The sequence below is a fragment of the Oncorhynchus clarkii genome, chromosome 23 (genome assembly GCF_045791955.1).
Source record: "Oncorhynchus clarkii lewisi isolate Uvic-CL-2024 chromosome 23, UVic_Ocla_1.0, whole genome shotgun sequence".
Taxonomy (NCBI): domain Eukaryota; kingdom Metazoa; phylum Chordata; class Actinopteri; order Salmoniformes; family Salmonidae; genus Oncorhynchus; species Oncorhynchus clarkii.
The window spans coordinates 3621374-3642237 of NC_092169.1; the positions used below are offsets into that span (position 1 = coordinate 3621374).

Genomic DNA, 20864 nt, shown 5'->3' on the forward strand with positions numbered 1-20864 from the left:
AGCATCCACCATAGCTGCTGGAACCTTGCTGGAAAGGACAAATGAGAAAATAAAATATCTGAGCACAATATGAATTGGCTCAGCACAATGGTGTGAAAAGGCTATAAAATATCACAACAAATAATATCAGGTGCAAAAGACAAGCCTCCTAAATATTACATACAGTGGGGCAAAAAAGTATTTAGTCAGCCACCAATTGTGCAAGTTCTCCCACTTAAAAAGATGAGGCCTGTAATATTCATCATAGGTACACTTCAACTATGACAGACAAAATGAGAAGAAAAATCCAGAAAATCACATTGTAGGATTTTTAATTTATTTGCAAATTATGATGGAAAATATTATTTGGTCACCTACAACACAAGCAAGATTTCTGGCTCTCACAGACCTGTAAAAACTTATTTAAGGGACTCCTCTGTCCTCCACTCGTTACCTGTATTAATGGCACCTGTTTGAACTTGTTATCAGTATAAAAGACACCTGTCCATAACCTAAAACACTCCAAACTACACTATGGCCAAGACCAAAGAGCTGTCAAAGGACACCAGAAACAAAATTGTAGACCTGCACCAGGCTGGGAAGACTGAATCTGCAATAGGTAAGCAGCTTGGTTTGAAGAAATCAACTGTGGGAGCAATTATTAGGAAATGGAAGACATACAAGACCACTGATAATCTCCCTCGATCTGGGGCTCCACGCAAGATTTACCCCGTGGAGTCAGAAAGATGACAAGAACAGTGAGCAAAAATCCCAGAACCACACGGGGGGACCTAGTGAATGACCTGCAGAGAGCTGGGACCAAAGTAACAAAGCCTACCATCAGTAACACACTACGCCGCCAGGGATTCAAATCCTGCAGTGCCAGACGTGTCCCCCTGCTTAAGCCAGTACATGTCCAGGCCCGTCTGAAGTTTGCTAGGGAGCAATTGGATGATCCAGAAGAAGATTGGGAGAATGTCATATGGTCAGATGAAACCAAAATATAACTTTTTGGTAAACTCAACTCGTCATGTTTGGGAGGACAAAGAATGCTGAGTTGCATCCAAAGAACACCATACCTACTGTGAAGCATGGGGGTGGAAACATCATGCTTTGGGACTGTTTTTCTGCAAAGGGACCAGGACGACTGATCCGTGTAAAGGAAAGAATGAATGGGGCCATGTATCGTGAGATTTTGAGTGAAAACCTCCTTCCATCAGCAAGAGCATTGAAGATGAAACGTGGCTGGGTCTTACAGCATGACAATGATCCCAAACACACCGCCTGGGCAACGAAGGAGTGGCTTCGTAAGAAGCATTTCAAGGTCCTGGAGTGGCCTAGCCAGTCTCCAGATCTCAACCCCATAGAAAATCTTTGGAGGGAGTTAAAAGTCTGTGTTGCCCAGCAACAGCCCCAAAACATCACTGCTCTAGAGGAGATCTGCATGGAGGAATGGGCCAAAATACCAGCAACAGTGTGTGAAAACCTTGTGAATACTTACAGAAAACATTTGACCTCTGTCATTGCCAACAAAGGGTGTATAACAATGTATTGAGAAACTTTTGTTATTGACCAAATACTTATTTTCCACCATAATTTGCAAATAATTAAAAATCCTACAATGTGATTTCTCATTTTGTCTGTCATAGTTGAAGTGTACCTATGATGAAAATTACAGGCCTCATCTTTTTAAGTGGGAGAACTTACACAATTGGTGGCTGACTAAATACTTTTTTGCCCCACTGTATGAGAGTCAACAATGTACATCTTGGTATGGAAAGTAATGACATTGAGTTGTCCAGTTCTGCAGTGTGCCTGATTCATTACTCCCACTTAATCTCTAATTGAACTGACAGAGGTCCAAGTTGCAATCAAACCGTCATAAAATATAGCCTCACTATTCAGCATAGGAAAACAATGAGCTATACTGCCTTCTACATGACAAAATAGAATTGACCATATTGTGCAGTAGGAAACAACTGTAGATCAGGGGTTTGCAAACTGTCAGGGACCGGCATTGTAGTGACAATTTTTTAGTGTTTAAGCTAACTTTAAAACTAATATCCTGTAATATGACACATTTTTCCACAAGGCAGAGAACACTGCAGTTTAAGCTTAAATTAGTGCATTTATGAAAAAATATGTATAATAAAAAAAATAAAACTGGTTGAGTACTGTGGATACCAATATCCCTGTAAACCTCCCATGTCGATTTTGCCCATGGTTAAGAAATTATACAGTGCATTCAGGAAGTATTCAGACCTATACGTTTTCCAAATTTTTTTAAAGCCATATTCTAACCTGAATTATTTTTTGTTCACAAATCTACACTCAATACCCCATAATGACAAAGCGAACAGGTTTAGAATGTTTAGCAAACGTATTAAAAAATAAAACAGAAACACCTTATTTACTTAAGTATTCAGACCCTTTGCTAGGATACTCAAAATTGAGCTCAGGTGCATCCTGTTTCCATTGATCATCCTTGAGATGTTTCTACAACTTGGGAGTCCAACTGTGGTAAATTCAACTGGACATGATTTGAAAAAGCACACAACTGTCATGTGTGTAATATGTAATATAAGTGTGATTAACAAACACAATGTAACTCCAAGTCAATCACACTTCTGTGAAATCAAACTGTCCACTTATGAAGCAACACTGATTGACAATAAATGTCACATGCTGTTGTGCAAATGGAATAGACAACAGGTGGAAATTTTAGGCAATTAGCAAGACACCCCCAAAAAAGGAGTGGTTCTGCAGGTGGGGAATCTGAATCTCTACATTTAAAATTTTAGGTCAACAAAATATTCAAAAGCAATAGCAGTGTTTTTTTACAGTGGATAATAGCTCAGAATCATTTATGTTCAATTTCTTCAAATAACCAGGTTTCTATCCAACCACAGACCACTTCTCAGTTCCTATGCTTCCTGGCTGATGTTGGTCACTTTTGAATGCTGGCGGTGCTTTCACTCTAGTGGTAGCATGAGACGGAGTCTACAACCCACACAAGTGGCTCAGGTAGTGCAGCTCATCCAGGATGGCACATCAATGCGAGCTGTGGCAAGAAGGTTTGCTGTGTCTGTCAGCATAGTGTCCAGAGCATGGAGGCGCTACCAGGAGACAGGCAAGTACATCACGAGACGTGGAGGAGGCCGTAGGAGGGCAACAACCCAGCAGCAGGACCGCTACCACCTCCTTTGTGCAAGGAGGAGCACTGCCAGAGCCCTGTAAAATGACCTCCAGCAGGCCACAAATGTGCATGTGTCTGCTCAAATGGTCAGAAACCGACTCCATGAGGGTGGTATGAGGGCCCGACGTCCACAGGTGGGGGTTGGGCTTACAGCCCAACACCGTACAGGACGTTTGGCATTTGCCAGAGAACACCAAGATTGGCAAATTCGCCACTGGCACCCTGTGCTCTTCACAGATGAAAGCAGGTTCACACTGAGCAGATGTGACAGAGTCTGGAGACGCTGTGGAGAACGTTCTGCTGCCTGCAACATCCTCCAGCATGACCGGTTTGGCGGTGGGTCAGTCATGGTGTGGGGTGGCATTTTTTGGGGGGGGCCGCACAGCCCTCCATGTGCTCGCCAGAGGTAGCCTGACTGCCATTAGGTACCGAGATGAGATCCTCAGACCCCTTGTGAGACCATATGCTGGTGCGGTTGGCCCTGGGTTCCTCCTAATGCAAGACGATGCTAGACCTCATGTGGCTGGAGTGTGTCAGCAGTTCCTGCAAGAGGAAGGCATTGATGCTATGGACTGGTCCGCCCGCTCCCCAGACCAGAATCCAATTGAGCACATCTGGGACATCATGTCTCTCTCCATCCACCAACGCCACGTTGCACCACAGACTGTCCAAGAGTTGGCGGATGCTCTAGTCCAAGTCTGGGAGGAGATCCCTCAGGAGACCATCCGCCACCTCATCAGGAGCATGCCCAGGCATTGTAGAGAGGTCATACAGGCACGTGGAGGCCACACACACACTGAGCCTAATTTTGACTTGTTTGAGGGACATTACATCAAAGTTGGATCAGCCTGTAGTGTGGTTTTCCACTTTAATTTTGAGTGAGACTCCAAACCCAGACCTCCATGGGTTGATACATTTGATTTCCATTGATAGTTGAATGTGCTGACACAAATCTCACAAATTATGTAAAAAGTATTTAATAAGAATATTTCATTCATTCAGATCTAGGATGTGTTATTTTAGTGTTCCCTTTATTTTTTTGAACACACACACACATATACATATATATTATTAATATATATAATATATATATATATAATATATATTTTATTAATATATATATTTTATATTAATATATAAATACAAATATATAAATACAAATATATAAATACAAATATATAAATACAAATATATAAATACAAATATATAAATACAAATACATAAATACAAATATATAAATAAATAAATACAAATATATAAATAAATAAATACAAATATATAAATAAATAAATACAAATATATAAATAAATAAATACAAATATATAAATAAATAAATACAAATATATAAATAAATAAATACAAATATATAAATAAATAAATACAAATATATAAATAAATAAATACAAATAAATAAATACAAATAAATAAATACAAATAAATAAATACAAATACATAAATAAATAAATACAAATACATAAATAAATACAAATACATAAATAAATACAAATACATAAATAAATAAATACAAATATATAAATAAATACAAATACATAAATAAATAAATACAAATACATAAATAAATACAAATATATAAATAAATAAATACAAATACATAAATAAATAAATACAAATATATAAATAAATACAAATACATAAATAAATAAATACAAATACATAAATAAATACAAATATATAAATAAATAAATACAAATACATAAATAAATAAATACAAATATATAAATAAATACAAATACATAAATAAATAAATACAAATACAAATACAAATACACATATACAAATACACAAATACACATATATATATATATATATGATAGAAGATTTTACCAAGATTTGGTAAAAGACCAAGGCCACATTTGAGCTGTGCTCGGCTTAATAATGTCTTAAAGTAAGGATGGACTTATGGTAAGTTAATCTGGAAAATTACACAAGAACTTTGAAAGTTTCTTCATGTAGTCGCAAAAACCATCAAGCACTATGATGAAACTGGCTCTCATGAGGACCGCCACAGGACCTAGCGTTACCTCTGCTGCAGAGGATAAGTTAATTAGTTACCAGCCTCAAATCAGCAATTAACTGCACCACAGATTGTAGCCCAAATAAATGCTTCAGATTTCAAGTAACAGACATCTCAACATCAACTGTTCAGAGGAGACTGAATCAAGCCTTCATGGTGGATTTGCTGCAAAGAAACCACTACTATAGGACACCAATAAGAAGAGACTTGCTTGGGCCAAGAAACACAAGCAATGGACATTAGACCGGTGGAAATCTGTCCTTTGGTCTGAGTGCAAATTAGAAATGTTTGGTTCCAACCGCTGTGTCTTTTTATAAGACGCAGAGTAGGTGAACGGATGTTCGCCACATGTGGTTCCCATCGTGACGCATGGAGGTGGTGGTGCTTTCCTGGTGACACGGCCAGTGATTTTATTTAGAATTCAAGGCACACTTAAACAGCATGGATATCATACCATTCTGCAGCGATACACCATCCCATCTGGTTTGCACTTAGTGGGACTATCATTTGTTTTTCAACAGGACAATGAACCAATACACCTCCAGTCTATAAGGTATATTTTACCAATAATGAGAGTGATGGAGTGCTGCATCAGATGACCTGGCCTCCACAATCACCCAACCTCAATCCGATTGAGTTTGGGATGAGTTGGACCCCAGAGTGGAGGAAAAGCAGCCAACAAATGCTCAGCATATGTGGGAACTCCTTAAAAACAGTTGGAAACGCATTCCAGGTGACTACCTTGAAGCTGGTTGAATGTCAAGAGTGTGCAAAACTGTCAAAGTAAAGGGTGGCTACTTCAAAGAATCTCAAATATATTTTGATTTGTTTAACACTTTTTTGGTTACTACATGATTCCATACATCTTCACTATTATTCTGTAATGTAGAAAATAGTAAAAAATAAAAACCCTTGATTAGGTGTTTAAATACATTTGCATACATTTCTAAAGCTGTTATTGCAGTGTAGATTGATGACAAAAAATAAATAAAAGTCCATTTTAGAATAAGACTAATGTAATAAAATGTGGGAAAAATCAAGAGGTCTGAATACATTCCGAAAGCACTGTATACAGCAGATCTAGTGAAAGTTTGAAAGTAACTACATTGCGTCGGACTGTGCAGAATCACAAATCACCTGGCATCCCAAAAAAGCAAATAACTACTCCTAAATAAATACTTGCTCAAAAAAAAAATCTCCTTAAACGTACTGTTGTGCATTGGTTTATGTGTGTTTACCTCCAGGGGTAGCAAGCGGATGAGGGTGGCGAAGCACTGCGTGGCCATGAAACGGACACTGTCACTGGGGTCACTCATGCGGCCCAGCACCGGCACCACCAGCAGCACAATGTATGGCACGATGTCCACATCCAACTGCTCCATCACACCTGCGGGGGCCAAGGGGTCAAGGACAACAAACCACACGACAATGACACCCACTTCTTTGGTGTCATGACACCCATAGTGAACCCCGAACACTTCAGTTACATCAGGTCTTGGGTTCGATTCCCGCTGGGGTCACATTTACTTAAGTGTATGCACTCAATGTACTGTTTGTCACTTTCGATAAAAGTAGGGCCAAGACGATACCAGTGTCGCAATACTTTTTCCATGGCAAAAATGAATACACTAAGCAAAACCCAACTCTTTGGTCCTTAAAAAAAATAAGGGTGACTCGATAACAATATGTTTGTTTCCAACAGAGCTCTCTTCCTAAAGAAGTTAACTCCACTTTGTGTTTTGTTTCCTTGCCACGATACTAACCAGAATTGCGATACTGGTATCTTCCCGGCCCTAGATACATGGAATATAATATTCCAACCTTATTTGTAAAAAGTCATATTGGTAGGTTGCCCATACACGTAGCATGGGATCATGTCTAACTGCATGACAGCGTATGAAAGATACAGGCCATGGCTTCGATGGCCCCCTCCTGCTTAGTGCTGTCCTCGATGCACCCCAGCCACGGAAGCACACGCTCCAGGAACAGGTGCATGGTCTCCATGGTAGCGATCTTACTGAGCACGCCCACGCAGCGCGCCGCCATGTGACGAACGGCCGTGTACGGATGCTGCAGACAGGTGAACAGGTGGGGCAGGTGCTCCAACAACTGAAATACACAGAGGGGGAGAAATGACCATCAAATCTAATTTTATTGTCACATACACATGGTTAGCAGATGCTATTGCGAGTGTAGCGAAATGCATTCCAAAAATCAGTTTGTCCGATGTTTCCATGTCAAAGTCCTCTGTCGAGCCAAAGCCATGTCGCTGGCCACCTGTTTTGTAGACCAATCTCTATGGCACAATCCTAAACACCACCACGTTATTTCCAGATACAGGTGTTCTTCACCATTCATTTGGGCTTGAGGCATATAGTTATAACTACACAGCAGATGCCAAGGGACGTGGACTCATCTTGAAAGACACATTTTTGAGATCTGAAAAAAAAAGGTTTAACTTTCCTTTTAATGAAGACAATAACTTTGATAAGTCCATCTTCCACTGTGGTTTGGTAAATAGGGCTAGTTGGTGTTTCTACTGGGGAGATGTCTGCATGTTCTATTACCAGAGGTTTGAGCTCGGGGGCCATGGCCCCAGCAGTGACCTCCAGGACCTGCAGTGAGTTGACCAGATCCTGGGCCGCAGCATCCCCCTTCTCCATCTGGAGCTTCCAATCTACAACAAAGAGAAAAATAATACACTTCAATCTCTCGTCATTGATGATGCACACAAGAGTTATATGAAGACGCCCATCTAGAAGTGGACAGCGTGTAGTAAACAGCAGTACATCTGGGTCATTATGCACCAAATGGACTGAAACAGGGAAGGGCTACCTGTATTTGTCAATAAGAAATGCTATTTTTCAGATTGCGTTTTGAAAGGTTTTCCTAATGATCCCAATGAACAAGTCGCACTGGATAAGAATGCCATTTTAGCATACCGATGCCTTCGTTGTCCTCCACCACAGCCCTCAGAGGTCCCACCATGGACTCCCACAGGTAGGGCAGTGACCCTGTCAGCTCCTGGCCAAAGTGCCTGGCAATCGTCAGCAGAGAGAACTCTGCGCCTCTTCTCTGGACGAGACAGTTTTTTTTATTCTGAAACAGTAAAAATTAAATAAGCAAACAGTCACAGGTAAATGTTCAGGTAACCGTTCACGCCCTCTTTCACCCACCTCATCAGTGTCTGTGGTGGTGGTGCTGCCGGGGGGCAGTTCAGTGGTGGGTGTCTTGGCGGTTTTGGGGGTGGGGCCCCTTTTGCTGGTGATGGCAAATGCTGCCCTCTGGTGGCGGTACAGGGTGATGATGCCCTTGGTCTTATTGACCACGTGGTGCATGCATTCTTTCTCCGACATGCCAGCTAGGAATGGTAGAGAAAAGAGCAAAGTGAGTAAGAGGGTTTTATGTAGTCACTCTTCTGGTTGCTTCTACCTCGTTAGGGTTTAATCTGGGTTGTGTTCATTTACTGAAGCAGGATGGGACTGCAATTACAGTTTGTTCTAAAACCATTATTTGGTCAACAGTAATAGCCTATGCATCATGTCGACTCCTGCTATGAAAGTATCTGCCCTTCGCCGTTTCCGCTGCTGTGTGAGCGAGCCACTCACTCCTCCCACGGTGCGAATGAGGGAGAGATGCAGTCAGGTAAGCACAAGCATATGACCCTTGCTCAAAATGCAATTGAGGGAAAAATTGTTTTCAAACTACTCTTTCTACTTAATGAGAGGAGGAGAGTCACAGCTATTATTTCTCGCCTCTCAACATTGAGTTTATGGTACCACGTCACAACAGGCGGAAGCTACGTAGTATGGTTTTGATGCACGCACGGTGCAGCGTGCGCCATTGTCGCCGATTAGGCCAACATCAAGTATCCTAGGCCTAGCACTGTTTTGTAGGACGTGAATTACTGATTATTTAATCAATTAGCCAACTTGGCTATCGAGCAACAGGATCATAGAGTTAGCTAGCTTGTTAAAGTGCTTAGAGTTCACACTTCCTCAGGTGGTGAATAATATTACAGGGCTCCCCTTTGGTGGCACCTGCCCATGATTTGGTTGCACCAATTATGTTAGATATTTTTTAACAGTACATACAATATAGACCATTTGTATCATCTTATAAAGTCACTCAGAGTGCTTTATTAAAATGTGTAATATACGAGTGAGATGTTAAACAAATTAGTTATTTCATCAGGCATTTGGGCTGTGTCATATTTTACTGTTAAAATAGAGCTCCAGAATAGTCTGATTAATTCTTTTTTAAATATAGCGCGCCTGCATCTTTGTGCACAAATATCATAGGCCAATTTATCACCCGAGTAAGTATACACTCAAAACATCTAAATATAATAGCCACTGCTAGCAGCCATGTATTAATCTAACAGTAACTGTAAAGTCCCAAAAAACATTGCAGTTGTAGCCTCCCGCCCAATGAGGCCTATGCAAAGCACCAATGCGCATTTCGCATGTGCTGCATCTTAAAACCATATCAAATATCTTGGTTGTAAAATAGTAGAGCTTATAAATAAATAAAACCAACAGAAAACCTCCTCTATTCAACTAAGTCAATTTGATTTTAAAAACATTATAGAAAATCAGAACACTTTTCTTCCTCCACACGGAGCATTTTTCCCCCCCCCGGGAAAGGAGAGGCTCGCGTGAGTCAGCAGGCCCCAGAGAAAATAGCTACAGGTAGATGCTTTCATTACATGAATCATAAGGATAATGTACTCTACCGTTTGAACAAATGGTTTTAGAATTTCAGTGAGTAAATGATGCAAGCATGAAGCTAACAATCTGTACAAGGGTACAGCGAAACCTGATTACAATTACACATACAGCATCAGTCAAAAGTTGACCAACTCATTCAAGGGTTTCTTTATATTTATTATTTTCTACTTTGTAGAATAGTGAAGACAGAACAAAACAATCAATTGATATTTAATATTGTTGAAAGTAGCCACCCTTTGTGCAAAGCTATCATCAAGGCAAAGGGTGGCTACTTTGAAGAATCTCAAATATATTTTGATTTGTTTAACAAATGGATAGTTGAACTTAGTTGAATAGAGGAGGTTTTCTGTTGGTTTTATTTATACGGTAGTAACTTTTGGTTACAAGATTCCATGTAAATGTAGAAAATAGTCAAAATAAAGAAAAACCCTGGAATGCGTAGATGGCCAAACTTTGGCTGGTACTGTACATACATATAGTGCATTTGGAAAAGTATTCAGACCTGAACTTTTTCCACATTTCGTTACAGCCTGATTCTAAAGTGGATTAAACTATTTTTTTTCCACAACACGCCCATAATGACAAAGCAAAAACTGGATTAGACATTTTTAGCAAATTTATGTACTACCAAATTCTCTAAAATGTTGGAATTACCATTAAATTCTCTGGCAACAGCTCTGGTGGGCATTCCAGATCTACCATCCCATACCTTTAGCAGTCTCCTGAGTCGTGGACACCGGACAGGCCGAGGATGGCGTGAGCAGGGGGTCCACGCAGACCGATGAACACAGGTTCTTGACGATCTTGGAATTGGGACATGGCTGCCTACCAGCACACTGCTGCAGCAGCTTCGCAATGAAGGAGGCGGCGTAGCCCTGCACCAGGGTATTCTCCTCCCGCTTAGCCGCCTCCATCAGAGGACGCACCACCGGGTTCAGCTTGTCTGGCAGCGCCTGCAAATTGGGATGAGAAAACAAGTGGGTTATTGGACTAGCCCAGTCTGTCCATTTGGTGCCTAATTAACACAAGACAGATTTACAAACGCGGTACATTCAATTGTGCACAAGAGACACTGCTACAGCTCAAACAGTTCCTTGCTACTGGAGTGAAACTTGCCTTAATAAAGCCATCAATCGTGTGTAAAAAAAAAGAAACATGGCTATGATTAAAAAGAGCTAGATATATTTTTCCTCACCTGGTAAATTTAAGCTCGCTTCCCTTCGCAATTCAAGTGCATCGGCAACTAAACAAGCGTCAACGTGTCACACCACTTTGCAACGAGCTGGCGACAGTATGAATTTTGAAACACACTTGTTTGAAACGTTTTACCACGAGGCATGTCTTATCTTGCTTCTAAGTAGCCAAAATATAACCAAACTTGCAGGCAATTGTTTTAGAAAGATCCCATATACACCATTGAAAACAAGTGGCCTTTCCCCCTCATTTGATTGGTTTTCAAAATCAACCTTCATTGTCCAGTAGCCAAAAGCACAATCCTAGTCATATTAGCAACCCACGCTACTTGTTGCATATTTAAAGATCCTTTAGAAAGAGGGGGATATTTCTGTCACATGAAACAAACGTGTTTCCCCCACAAATTGCATTGTGTAATGAACAGTTGCACGTAGCCCAATGCCTTGTGCACTTCTGTGAAGAAACTGTTTAGCAACATTAAGCTAAAACGTTCTGATCTGTTGCATGAGCCACAGCTTTTCTTTTGCCTCGTTTTGGGGATGTAGCCTAGGCCTACTGATTGTATGAATTTGGGATCCATCATCCCAAATGTCCCAGAGTCTGTTTGGAATAGGCCATTTCTTTCTCACAGAAAGGACAAGCTGCCCAATAGTATAACAGTTTACCTAGTCTATCAAATTTTATTGGTCACACATAATTAGCAGATGTTAAGGAGAAATGCTTGTTCCAGGCTCCAACAGTGCAGTAGTATCTAACAATTCACAAATTAAAACATGATGCGTTGGGCAGACCACACCACACTCAGAAGAGCCTTGTGGTTGCAGGCGGTGCAGTTGCCCTACCAGGCGATGATACAGCCCGACAGGATGCTCTCAATTGTGCATGTGTACAAGTATGAGGGTTTAGGGCCAAGACAAATTTCGTCAGCTGTTGCGCCTTCACCACACTGTCTGTGTGGGTGGACCATTTCAGATTGTCCGTAATGTGTTCAGAGGAACTTGAAGCTTTCCACATTCTCCACTGCAGTCCTGTCGATGTGGATAGGGACGTGCTCCCTCTGCTGTTTCCTGAACTCCGCAATCAGCTCCTTCGTTTTGTTGACAATAGAGGTTATTTTCCTTGCCCCACTCTGCCAGGGCCCTTACCTCCTCCCTGTAGGCTGACGTCATTGATGGCAATCTGGCCTACTACTGTGTTGTCGTCTGCCAACTTGATTGAGTTGGAGGTGTGCGTAGCCACTCAGTCATGGGTGAACAGGGAGTACAGGGCTCAATTGCACAGGGTGGGGTTTAGACTCGGGGCCCAGAGCTTAACGAGGAGCTTGCAGGGTACTATGGTGTTGAAGGCTGAGCTATAATCAAACATTCTAACGTAGGTATTCCTCAGATGGGATAGGGCAGTGTCAAATCAAATTTATTTATATAGCCCTTCGTACATCAGCTGATATCGTACATTCTGCTGTACAGAAACCCAGCCTAAAACCCAAACAGCAAGCAATGCAGGTGTAGAAGCACGGTGGCTAGGAAAAACTCCCTAGAAAGGCCAAAACCTAGGAAGAAACCTAGAGAGGAACCAGGCTATGTGGGGTGGCCAGTCCTCTTCTGGCTGTGCCGGGTGGAGATTTTAACAGAACATGGTCTAGATGTTCAAATGTTCATAAATGACCAGCATGGTCGAATAATAATAAGGCAGAACAGTTGAAACTGGAGCAGCAGCACAGTCAGGTGGACTGGGGACAGCAGTGCAATGGCAGTGCAATGGCGTCATCTGTGGATCTATTGGGGCTGTAAGAAAATGTAAGTGGGTCTAGGGTGTGTCATGACGTTGGCCTGGGGGTAGGTTTATGACAGTCATAAATACCACTTAACCCCTTTTCCCCCCCTCTCTCGACCCTACTGATGTTACATTTGCAAAACCCTTGGTTAACAGAGATTCTGGGAACATCAGAAGGTGGGGGGAAATGAACTATATTCTGGTAAACTGACCAATTGAACATATGCAGTGGTACTTAATGAATATGATGTCAGTTCGGTTGTCATCGGAGACATGCTCATCTATGATAAGATGACAAACTCTACAGTGGAAAGTCTACACAGAGTTATCGGATTCACATGGAATTGTTCAATTTAAAATGTTTGAATATAAAATTATTCGTGATGGGATGAAATGTGATTTTAGCTTCTAAAATGTAACATTTGGGTTTTCATAAGATAGGGCTCTGCTCAATCAGTGGCCCGCCCCTGTAAAGGGACATGGGCTATACAACTTTTCAAACACGCCCTCCTCTCCCTTCCTATATAAAGCCTTGACAACAATATAACCTCCTGTTCCGAGGATGACGCTCCAATGTCAGAATGGTTCAGATAATAACTACAGAACGAAGCCAACATCAGCGTGAGCTTTGGTTGCGAATGGTATGAACTTTGAACTCTTATTCACTACAGAAGTGATACCTCCTAGCCGTTGAGTTAGCAACAGCCGCTGCAAACGAGGGTTAGGAAGGAACAGAGAGTATCCCATCTGCCACACAACGACATTACTACAACGTATTCAATTTACCAGCAGAGACATTCTTCAAAGGACTCAGTTGGACAACATGGCCTACCATCTACCAACCTACCGAAGCGCAGCTCAGAGTAAATATTTATTGCATTTTCCTTTTCCAAATGGGCGGTAAATTTAGAATGCATAAGATACTGTATTTACGATAGCACAGCTTCGCCCTTTGTTCCTCAGTCTTCCCGCTCCTTCACTCAAACCCAGCCCCTTTTCTTTTGTGTAACCAGCTGTCATCTGTTCCACCCGCTAGGGACATTTTCCTTTATGATGTAATTTGTAATCAAGTTATGATTTAAATGTGTAATTGTGTGATTAGTTAGGTATTTAGTAAATAAATAAACCCAATTTTGTATTGCTGATTCAACTTGTTAGCCAGGGTTCGTGCAGATAACCAAGAATGTACAACTTTCAGATGAGACTGAATTAAAAACAAAATCTTATTTTCAATGACGGCCTAGGAACAGTGCCTTGTTCAGGGGCAGAACAGATTTTTACCTTGTCAGCTCGGGGATATGATCTTGCAACCTTCCGGTTACTAGTCCAATGCTCTAACCACTAGTTTACCTGCCGCCTTTATCCACAGTTTCTGGTTTGTGTAGGTCTTCGTCTCCGTGGGAACAACCCCTATACACCGCCTGATGAACTCAGTCACCGTGTAAGCATCAATGTTATTCTCAGAGGCTACCCGGAAAACTATCCCAGTCCGTGTGATCAAAATTATCTTGAAGCATGGTTTCCGATTGGTCAGACCCAGCGTTGAATAGACCTTGGCACGTGTACTTCCTGTTTGAGTTTCTGCCTATAGGACGGGAGGAGCAAAATGGAGTTGATCTGATTTGCCAAAGGGAGGTTAGGGGAGAGCCTTGTAGGCATCTCGAAAAGGTGAATAGTAGGGATTTAGTGTTTTTCCTCAGCGAGTACTACATTCAATGTGTTGATAGAACTTTGGTAGCAAGTAAGTCCCTGATGTCTCTCTGGAAGGAGATCCAGCCCTGACCTCGTCTACTTTATTGTCCAGAGACTGAACATTAGCGAGTAATATACTCGGAAGTGGTGGATGGTGTGCCCGCCTCCTGAGTCAGACTTGAAGTCCACTCCGAATACCTCTTCCCCGCAGCCTCTGGGATATGTTCAATTGCCCTGGGGGGTTATGAACAAAGGATTCAGTTCAGGAAAGGTCGTATTCCTGGTCGTAATGCGGGTGAGTTACCATCGCTCTGATATACAGAAATTATTTCCAGCTGTATGTAATAACAAAACAAAAAAACTAAATACTGCAAAGTTGCTTAGGATCTGGAAGCAGAGCTTCCATGTCGGTTGGCGCCAACTGTATGGGGGTTAGGCTAGTGAGTTTACTATGTGTTACTCAGCTTGTTGGCTGTGGAAAAGTAAATGCGGACAGTTATAACGAACGGCATGTGGGTTTCAAGTTTAGGAAAGCAAATTTTAACCATTATAATAAAGCATTCCATGCATCCTCACATAAGTCTACAAATGCAAGAGTCAATTTAGGCTAATATAAAAAAAAAGTTCGCAAAAAAAAAAACAAAAAAAAAACTGTTCAATGCAGTGTGTAGTGGCAGAGTAGGCAGGCTATTGCAAAGGAAAATATTTGCCTTTCATAAACACATTTCATGCAATTCTACAACATTTTATTTGACTGGAGACAGTACCAGAATCTTTTAATACCAAATAATAAAAAAACAGGGTAGCCTACAAAAAGAGACAAATCAATACAATGACAGCCATCTAACGTGGAGGAAATTATTGGCCAGACCCAATGATATCCCCATTGAGTATGCATATTCACTGTGTATGGCCTATGCTCTTCGCTGGGCTCAATAAGACAGGGTACTTTTCACTCAAGTTGAGAATTTTTATAATAAAGAAAATTGGGAACCATTCTGCTTTCCATACTTTCTCTGGTCTATCAGTCTGCCTGACTAAAAAGGATAGCCAGCTGGATGTGTAACAACCACACTATCCTTGATTGATTTTAGAGCTGTAATTTTATGTATTTTTTGTTGCGCGCCCTTCCGACTAGACTACGCGATTTAAAACAAAAAGCTAATGATCCTGTGGCCAAATCATGATTTCTGCTGTAGTGTCCTATTGGGAATGAATGGGTTTATTTATCCCCTAGCCTTATGGACTCAATGCTTACGTATTCTAACGTCTTCAAATTGCTCATCAGAATTGCTCAAAAATGACACTATTGCATGTTCTGTTAAGACGAATTACCGTTAACTAAATGTGACTTCTGGCATTCTGAGCACTGTGGGTGGAAGCCCTAATCAGGTTGCACAACCAATGCATATGGATCCGGAAAATGTCTTAAAAAAGTCCAGTAAATTTAAAATGCTGCATGGTCAAATGTTCGGAAACCCTGATCTCTGTTTAATGCATACAGTATTGCTCATACCATCTACTGCATCTTGCCTATGCCGTTCTGTATCAGCACTCATTCATATATTTTTATGTACAGTGCCTTGCGAAAGTATTCGGCCCCCTTGAACTTTGCGACCTTTTGCCACATTTCAGGCTTCAAACATAAAGATATAAAAAACTGTATTTTTATGTGAAGAATCAACAACAAGTGGGAGACAATCATGAGGTGGAACGACATTTATTGGATATTTCAAACTTTAACAAATCAAAAACTGAAAAATTGGGCGTGCAAAATTATTCAGCCCCTCTACTTTCAGTGCAGCAAACTCTCCAGAAGTTCAGTGAGGATCTCTGAATGATCCAATGTTGACCTAAATGACTAATGATGATAAATACAATCCACCTGTGTGTAATCAAGTCTCCGTATAAATGCACCTGCACTGTGATAGTCTCAGAGGTCCGTCAAAAGCGCAGAGAGCATCATGAAGAACAAGGAACACACCAGGCAGGTCCGAGATACTGTTGTGAAGAAGTTTAAAGCCGGATTTGGATACAAAAATATTTCCCAAGCTTTAAACATCCCAAGGAGCACTGTGCAAGCGATAATATTGAAATGGAAGGAGTATCAGACCACTGCAAATCTACCAAGACCTGGCCGTCCCTCTAAACTTTCAGCTCATACAAGGAGAAGACTGATCAGAGATGCAGCCAAGAGGCCCATGATCACTCTGGATGAACTGCAGAAATCTACAGCTGAGGTGGGAGACTCTGTCCATAGGACAACAATCAGTCGTATATTGCACAAATCTGGCCTTTATGGAAGAGTGGCAAGAAGAAAGCCATTTCTTAAAGATATCCATAAAAAGTGTTGTTTAAAGTTTGCCACAAGCCACCTGGGAGACACACCAAACATGTGGAAGAAGGTGCTCTGGTCAGATGAAACCAAAATTGAACTTTTTGGCCACAATGCAAAACGTTATGTTTGGCGTAAAAGCCACACAGCTGAACACACCATCCCCACTGTCAAACATGGTGGTGGCAGCATCATGGTTTGGGCCTGCTTTTCTTCAGCAGGGACAGGGAAGATGGTTAAAATTGATGGGAAGATGGATGGAGCCAAATACAGGACCATTCTGGAAGAAAACCTGATGGAGTCTGCAAAAGACCTGAGACAATGATCCAAAACATAAAGCAAAATCTACAATGGAATGGTTCAAAAATAAACATATCCAGGTGTTAGAATGGCCAAGTCAAAGTCCAGACCTGAATCCAATCGAGAATCTGTGGAAAGAACTGAAAACTGCTGTTCACAAATGCTCTCCATCCAACCTCACTGAGCTCGAGCTGTTTTGCAAGGAGGAATGGGAAAACATTTCAGTTTCTCGATGTGCAAAACTGATAGAGACATACCCCAAGCGACTTACAGCTGTAATCGCAGCAAAAGGTGGCGCTACAAAGTATTAACTTAAGGGGGCTGAATAATTTTGCACGCCCAATTTTTCAGTTTTTGATTTGTTAAAAAAGTTTGAAATATCCAATAAATGTCGTTCCACTTCATGATTGTGTCCCACTTGTTGTTGATTCTTCACAAAAAAATACAGTTTTATATCTTTATGTTTGAAGCCTGAAATGTGGCAAAAGGTCGCAAAGTTCAAGGGGGCCGAATACTTTCGCAAGGCACTGTACATATTCTTCATCCCTTTACACTTGTGTGTATAAGGTAGTTGTGAAATTGTTAGGTTAGATTACCCGTTGGTTATTACTGCATTGTCGGAACTAGAAGCACAAGCATGTGTATGTGACAAATAAAATTTGATGTTGCCAGGTATCAGCAGTATTGATGACATGTGTCGACACACTCATCCCTACCTGCAAGTTGACCACAGCGCAGGCGGTGAACATGTGGACTCGCAGGTGCAGCTGCTGCCACTCCACACTGGTCTCGCCCACCGTGGACTGGGCCTGCTGACGCTTGCCATCCAGTGGCTGAAACTGTTTGGACTTCATGTTCAGACCCACGGTGGACTCGGTGAAGATGGTGGTCACCTATAGAGGGAAGAGCAGAGGATGGAGAAGAGTAATAACAGTCATGGGTTTGTCATCGTTCTATAAAATGGAGTTTAGCCTCTATTAACCTCAATAGGGTCTATAGTTCTATTTTATTTAGAATCCTGGGGTTTAGGGAAATGGAACTGATGAAGTCTGTTAGAGAATGGACAGACTGAGGCAAATAAAATGAATCTCCTTACAAAACAATCTTTCAAGAACAAAAATAGATTGGAGTCATTACATTTTCCTGAGTCCAACTTTGATGCTACATTTAATCTGTATTGAGAATGTGGCCAGTGAAGCAATAGACTTTGTGCAGTCGGAAAGTACTTAAACACCTTCCTTTTTCCACTTACATTACAGCCTTATTCCAAAATGGATTAAATTACTTTCCCTCAATCTACGCACAATGACAAAGCGGAAACAGGTTTATTTGTGCAAATGTATTAAAAATAAAACAAATACCTTTACATAAGTATTCAGGCCATTTGCTATAAGACTCAAAATTGAGCTCAGGTGCATCTTGTTTCGATCTTCCTTGAGATGTTTCTACAACTTGGTGTCCACCTGTGGTAAATTCAATTGATTGAACAGGATTTGGAAAAGTACACACCTGTCTATATTAAAAGGGTCTCACAATTGACAGTGCATATCAGAGCAAATACCAAGCCATGCGGTCGAAGGAATTGTCGGTAGAGCTCTGAGACAGAATTGTGTCAAGGGAACGGTACAAAAAAAAAAAAATCTGCAGCATTGGAGGTCCCCAAGAACACGCCTCCATTCTTAAATGGAAGAAGTTAAGAACCACCAAGACTCGTCCAAGAGCTGGACGCCCGGTCAAACTTAGCAATAGGGGGGAGAAGGGCCTTGGTCAGGGAGGTGACCAAGAACCGGATGGTCACTGACCATGGGAGAACCTTCCAGAAGAATAGCTCTGCAGCCCTCCACCAATCAGGCCTTTATGGTAGAGTGGCCAGACGGAAGCCACTCAGTTAAAAAGGCATATGACAGCCCGCTTGAAGTTTGCCAAAAGGCACCCAAAGACTAATCAGACCATGAGAAACAAGATTCTCTGGTCTGATTAAACCAAGATTGAACTCTTTGGCCTGATGTTCCAAATGTCACACCTTGAGGAATCCTGGCACCATCCCTACGGTGAATCGTGGTAGTGTCAAAATCATGCTGTGGGGATGGTTTTTCAGCAGCAGAGACTGGGAGACTAGTCACGATCGAGGTAAAGATCCTTGATGAAAACCTGCTCAGGGACCTCAGACTGGGGCGAAAGCTCACCTTCCAACAGGACAACGTCCCTAAGCATTAGGCCAAGACAACGTAGAAGTGGCTTCGGGACAGGTCTCTGAATGTCCTTGAGTGGCCCAGCCAGAGCCCGGACATGAACCTGATCGAACATCTCCCGAGAGGCCTGAATATAGCTGTGCAGCGACACAGCCCAGCCAACCGGATAGAGCTTAAGAAGATCTACAGAGAAGAATGGGAGAAACTCCAAATACAGGTGTGCCAAGCTTGTAGTGTCATACCCAAGACGACACGAGGCTGGAATTGCTGTGTCAAAGTACAGAGTAAAGAGTCTGAATACTTTGGGAAATGTGGTAGGTTGCACAGCCTGCGGAATCGTGCTCAGATCAAATAATTTGCGAGTCAAGTTTTGAAAAACGTATGTTACTCAAATTAAAAGCCCAATGAATACTTGCCTTTGTGTAATGGTAACTCCAAAATAAGATGTCCCACATGTGGTTGAAGGCACGTATAAATAACTGCACGAGGACAGACAGTGACTGACAGTTGAGCAAAAATGAGTTCAAAAGAAAAAAGGATAGCCAATGAACTTAGGGTGTTCCAACAAGAGTAGACATCTAAATATTTCGAGGTATCCGTGAAAGCTGTGTGCAGAGAGCATCCATGTCTTGAAAGACTACAACTTGGCCAGACAAAGCATGCAGAAAAATAGGAATAATGTCTTCAGAGCAGAGGGCAAGTGCATCGAAACAGTTGCAAAAGCAGCAAGGACTTTCCACAAAACTGCATTCAGCAAACAGAATTGCGAGGGCTAGCTATGTACTGTCCCACAAAATTGCTAAACATAGCAAGCCAGTCGCTGAGGGCAAATTCATTAAAGAACTTTTGACTCTGCCCCGACCAGAAAACAGCTGTTTGAAAATATTCCCCCTGTCAAGATGAACAGTGACACGGTGTGTTGAGGACATTGTAAAGAATATGGCACAGTTGAAAGACAAGGTAAAGGATTTCACCTATTTATCCTTGGCCCTCGATTAAAGCAGTGATGTGACACTGTACGTGACATGTACAGTTGTTGATAGCCTTGCAAGGCATAACCCCAGATCTTGAAATGAGATGCACAGGGAAATATTTATTGGTGGTTAAGTGTGTGGCAAAGCTGGGACTGAGTTTTGAAAAGTAATCCAGTGTGACCACAGATGACCACATTTGATAGGAAAAAAAAGTTGACCTTTTGAAAAGGATACAAGATCAATTAGCTGAGCTGAACCCAGATCAGAAAAGTATTTTCCTGCAATGCATTATTCATTAGGTGCTCTGTAAATGTGTTCTGAAAATGAGCCATGTTGTGGATACAGTCTAAAGCTGGACGAGACAGTTGGGATCCGCAGATCTCCCCTACTACACAAACGTGAGATTGGGAAGGTGCTTAAAAAGGGTGTGGGACCTGAAGTCGGAGATTGGTGAGTTTTTGCAA

General features: G+C 41.6%; 1 protein-coding gene across 2 annotated transcripts in view; it reads right to left on the reverse strand.

Annotated features, from left to right (window-relative positions):
- Positions 1-20864, reverse strand: part of LOC139381355 (TATA-binding protein-associated factor 172-like) — a 64786-nt gene that overhangs the window by 22323 nt on the left and 21599 nt on the right. For both annotated transcript variants that reach the window (XM_071124821.1, XM_071124822.1), the window contains 7 exons: positions 17951-18127; positions 10650-10893; positions 8387-8571; positions 8153-8309; positions 7778-7887; positions 7118-7319; positions 6449-6597 (listed from right to left, as the gene is read on the reverse strand). In XM_071124821.1, the coding sequence (XP_070980922.1) occupies positions 6449-6597; positions 7118-7319; positions 7778-7887; positions 8153-8309; positions 8387-8571; positions 10650-10893; positions 17951-18127 (1224 nt within the window). The remainder of the gene's footprint in view (positions 1-6448; positions 6598-7117; positions 7320-7777; positions 7888-8152; positions 8310-8386; positions 8572-10649; positions 10894-17950; positions 18128-20864) is intronic.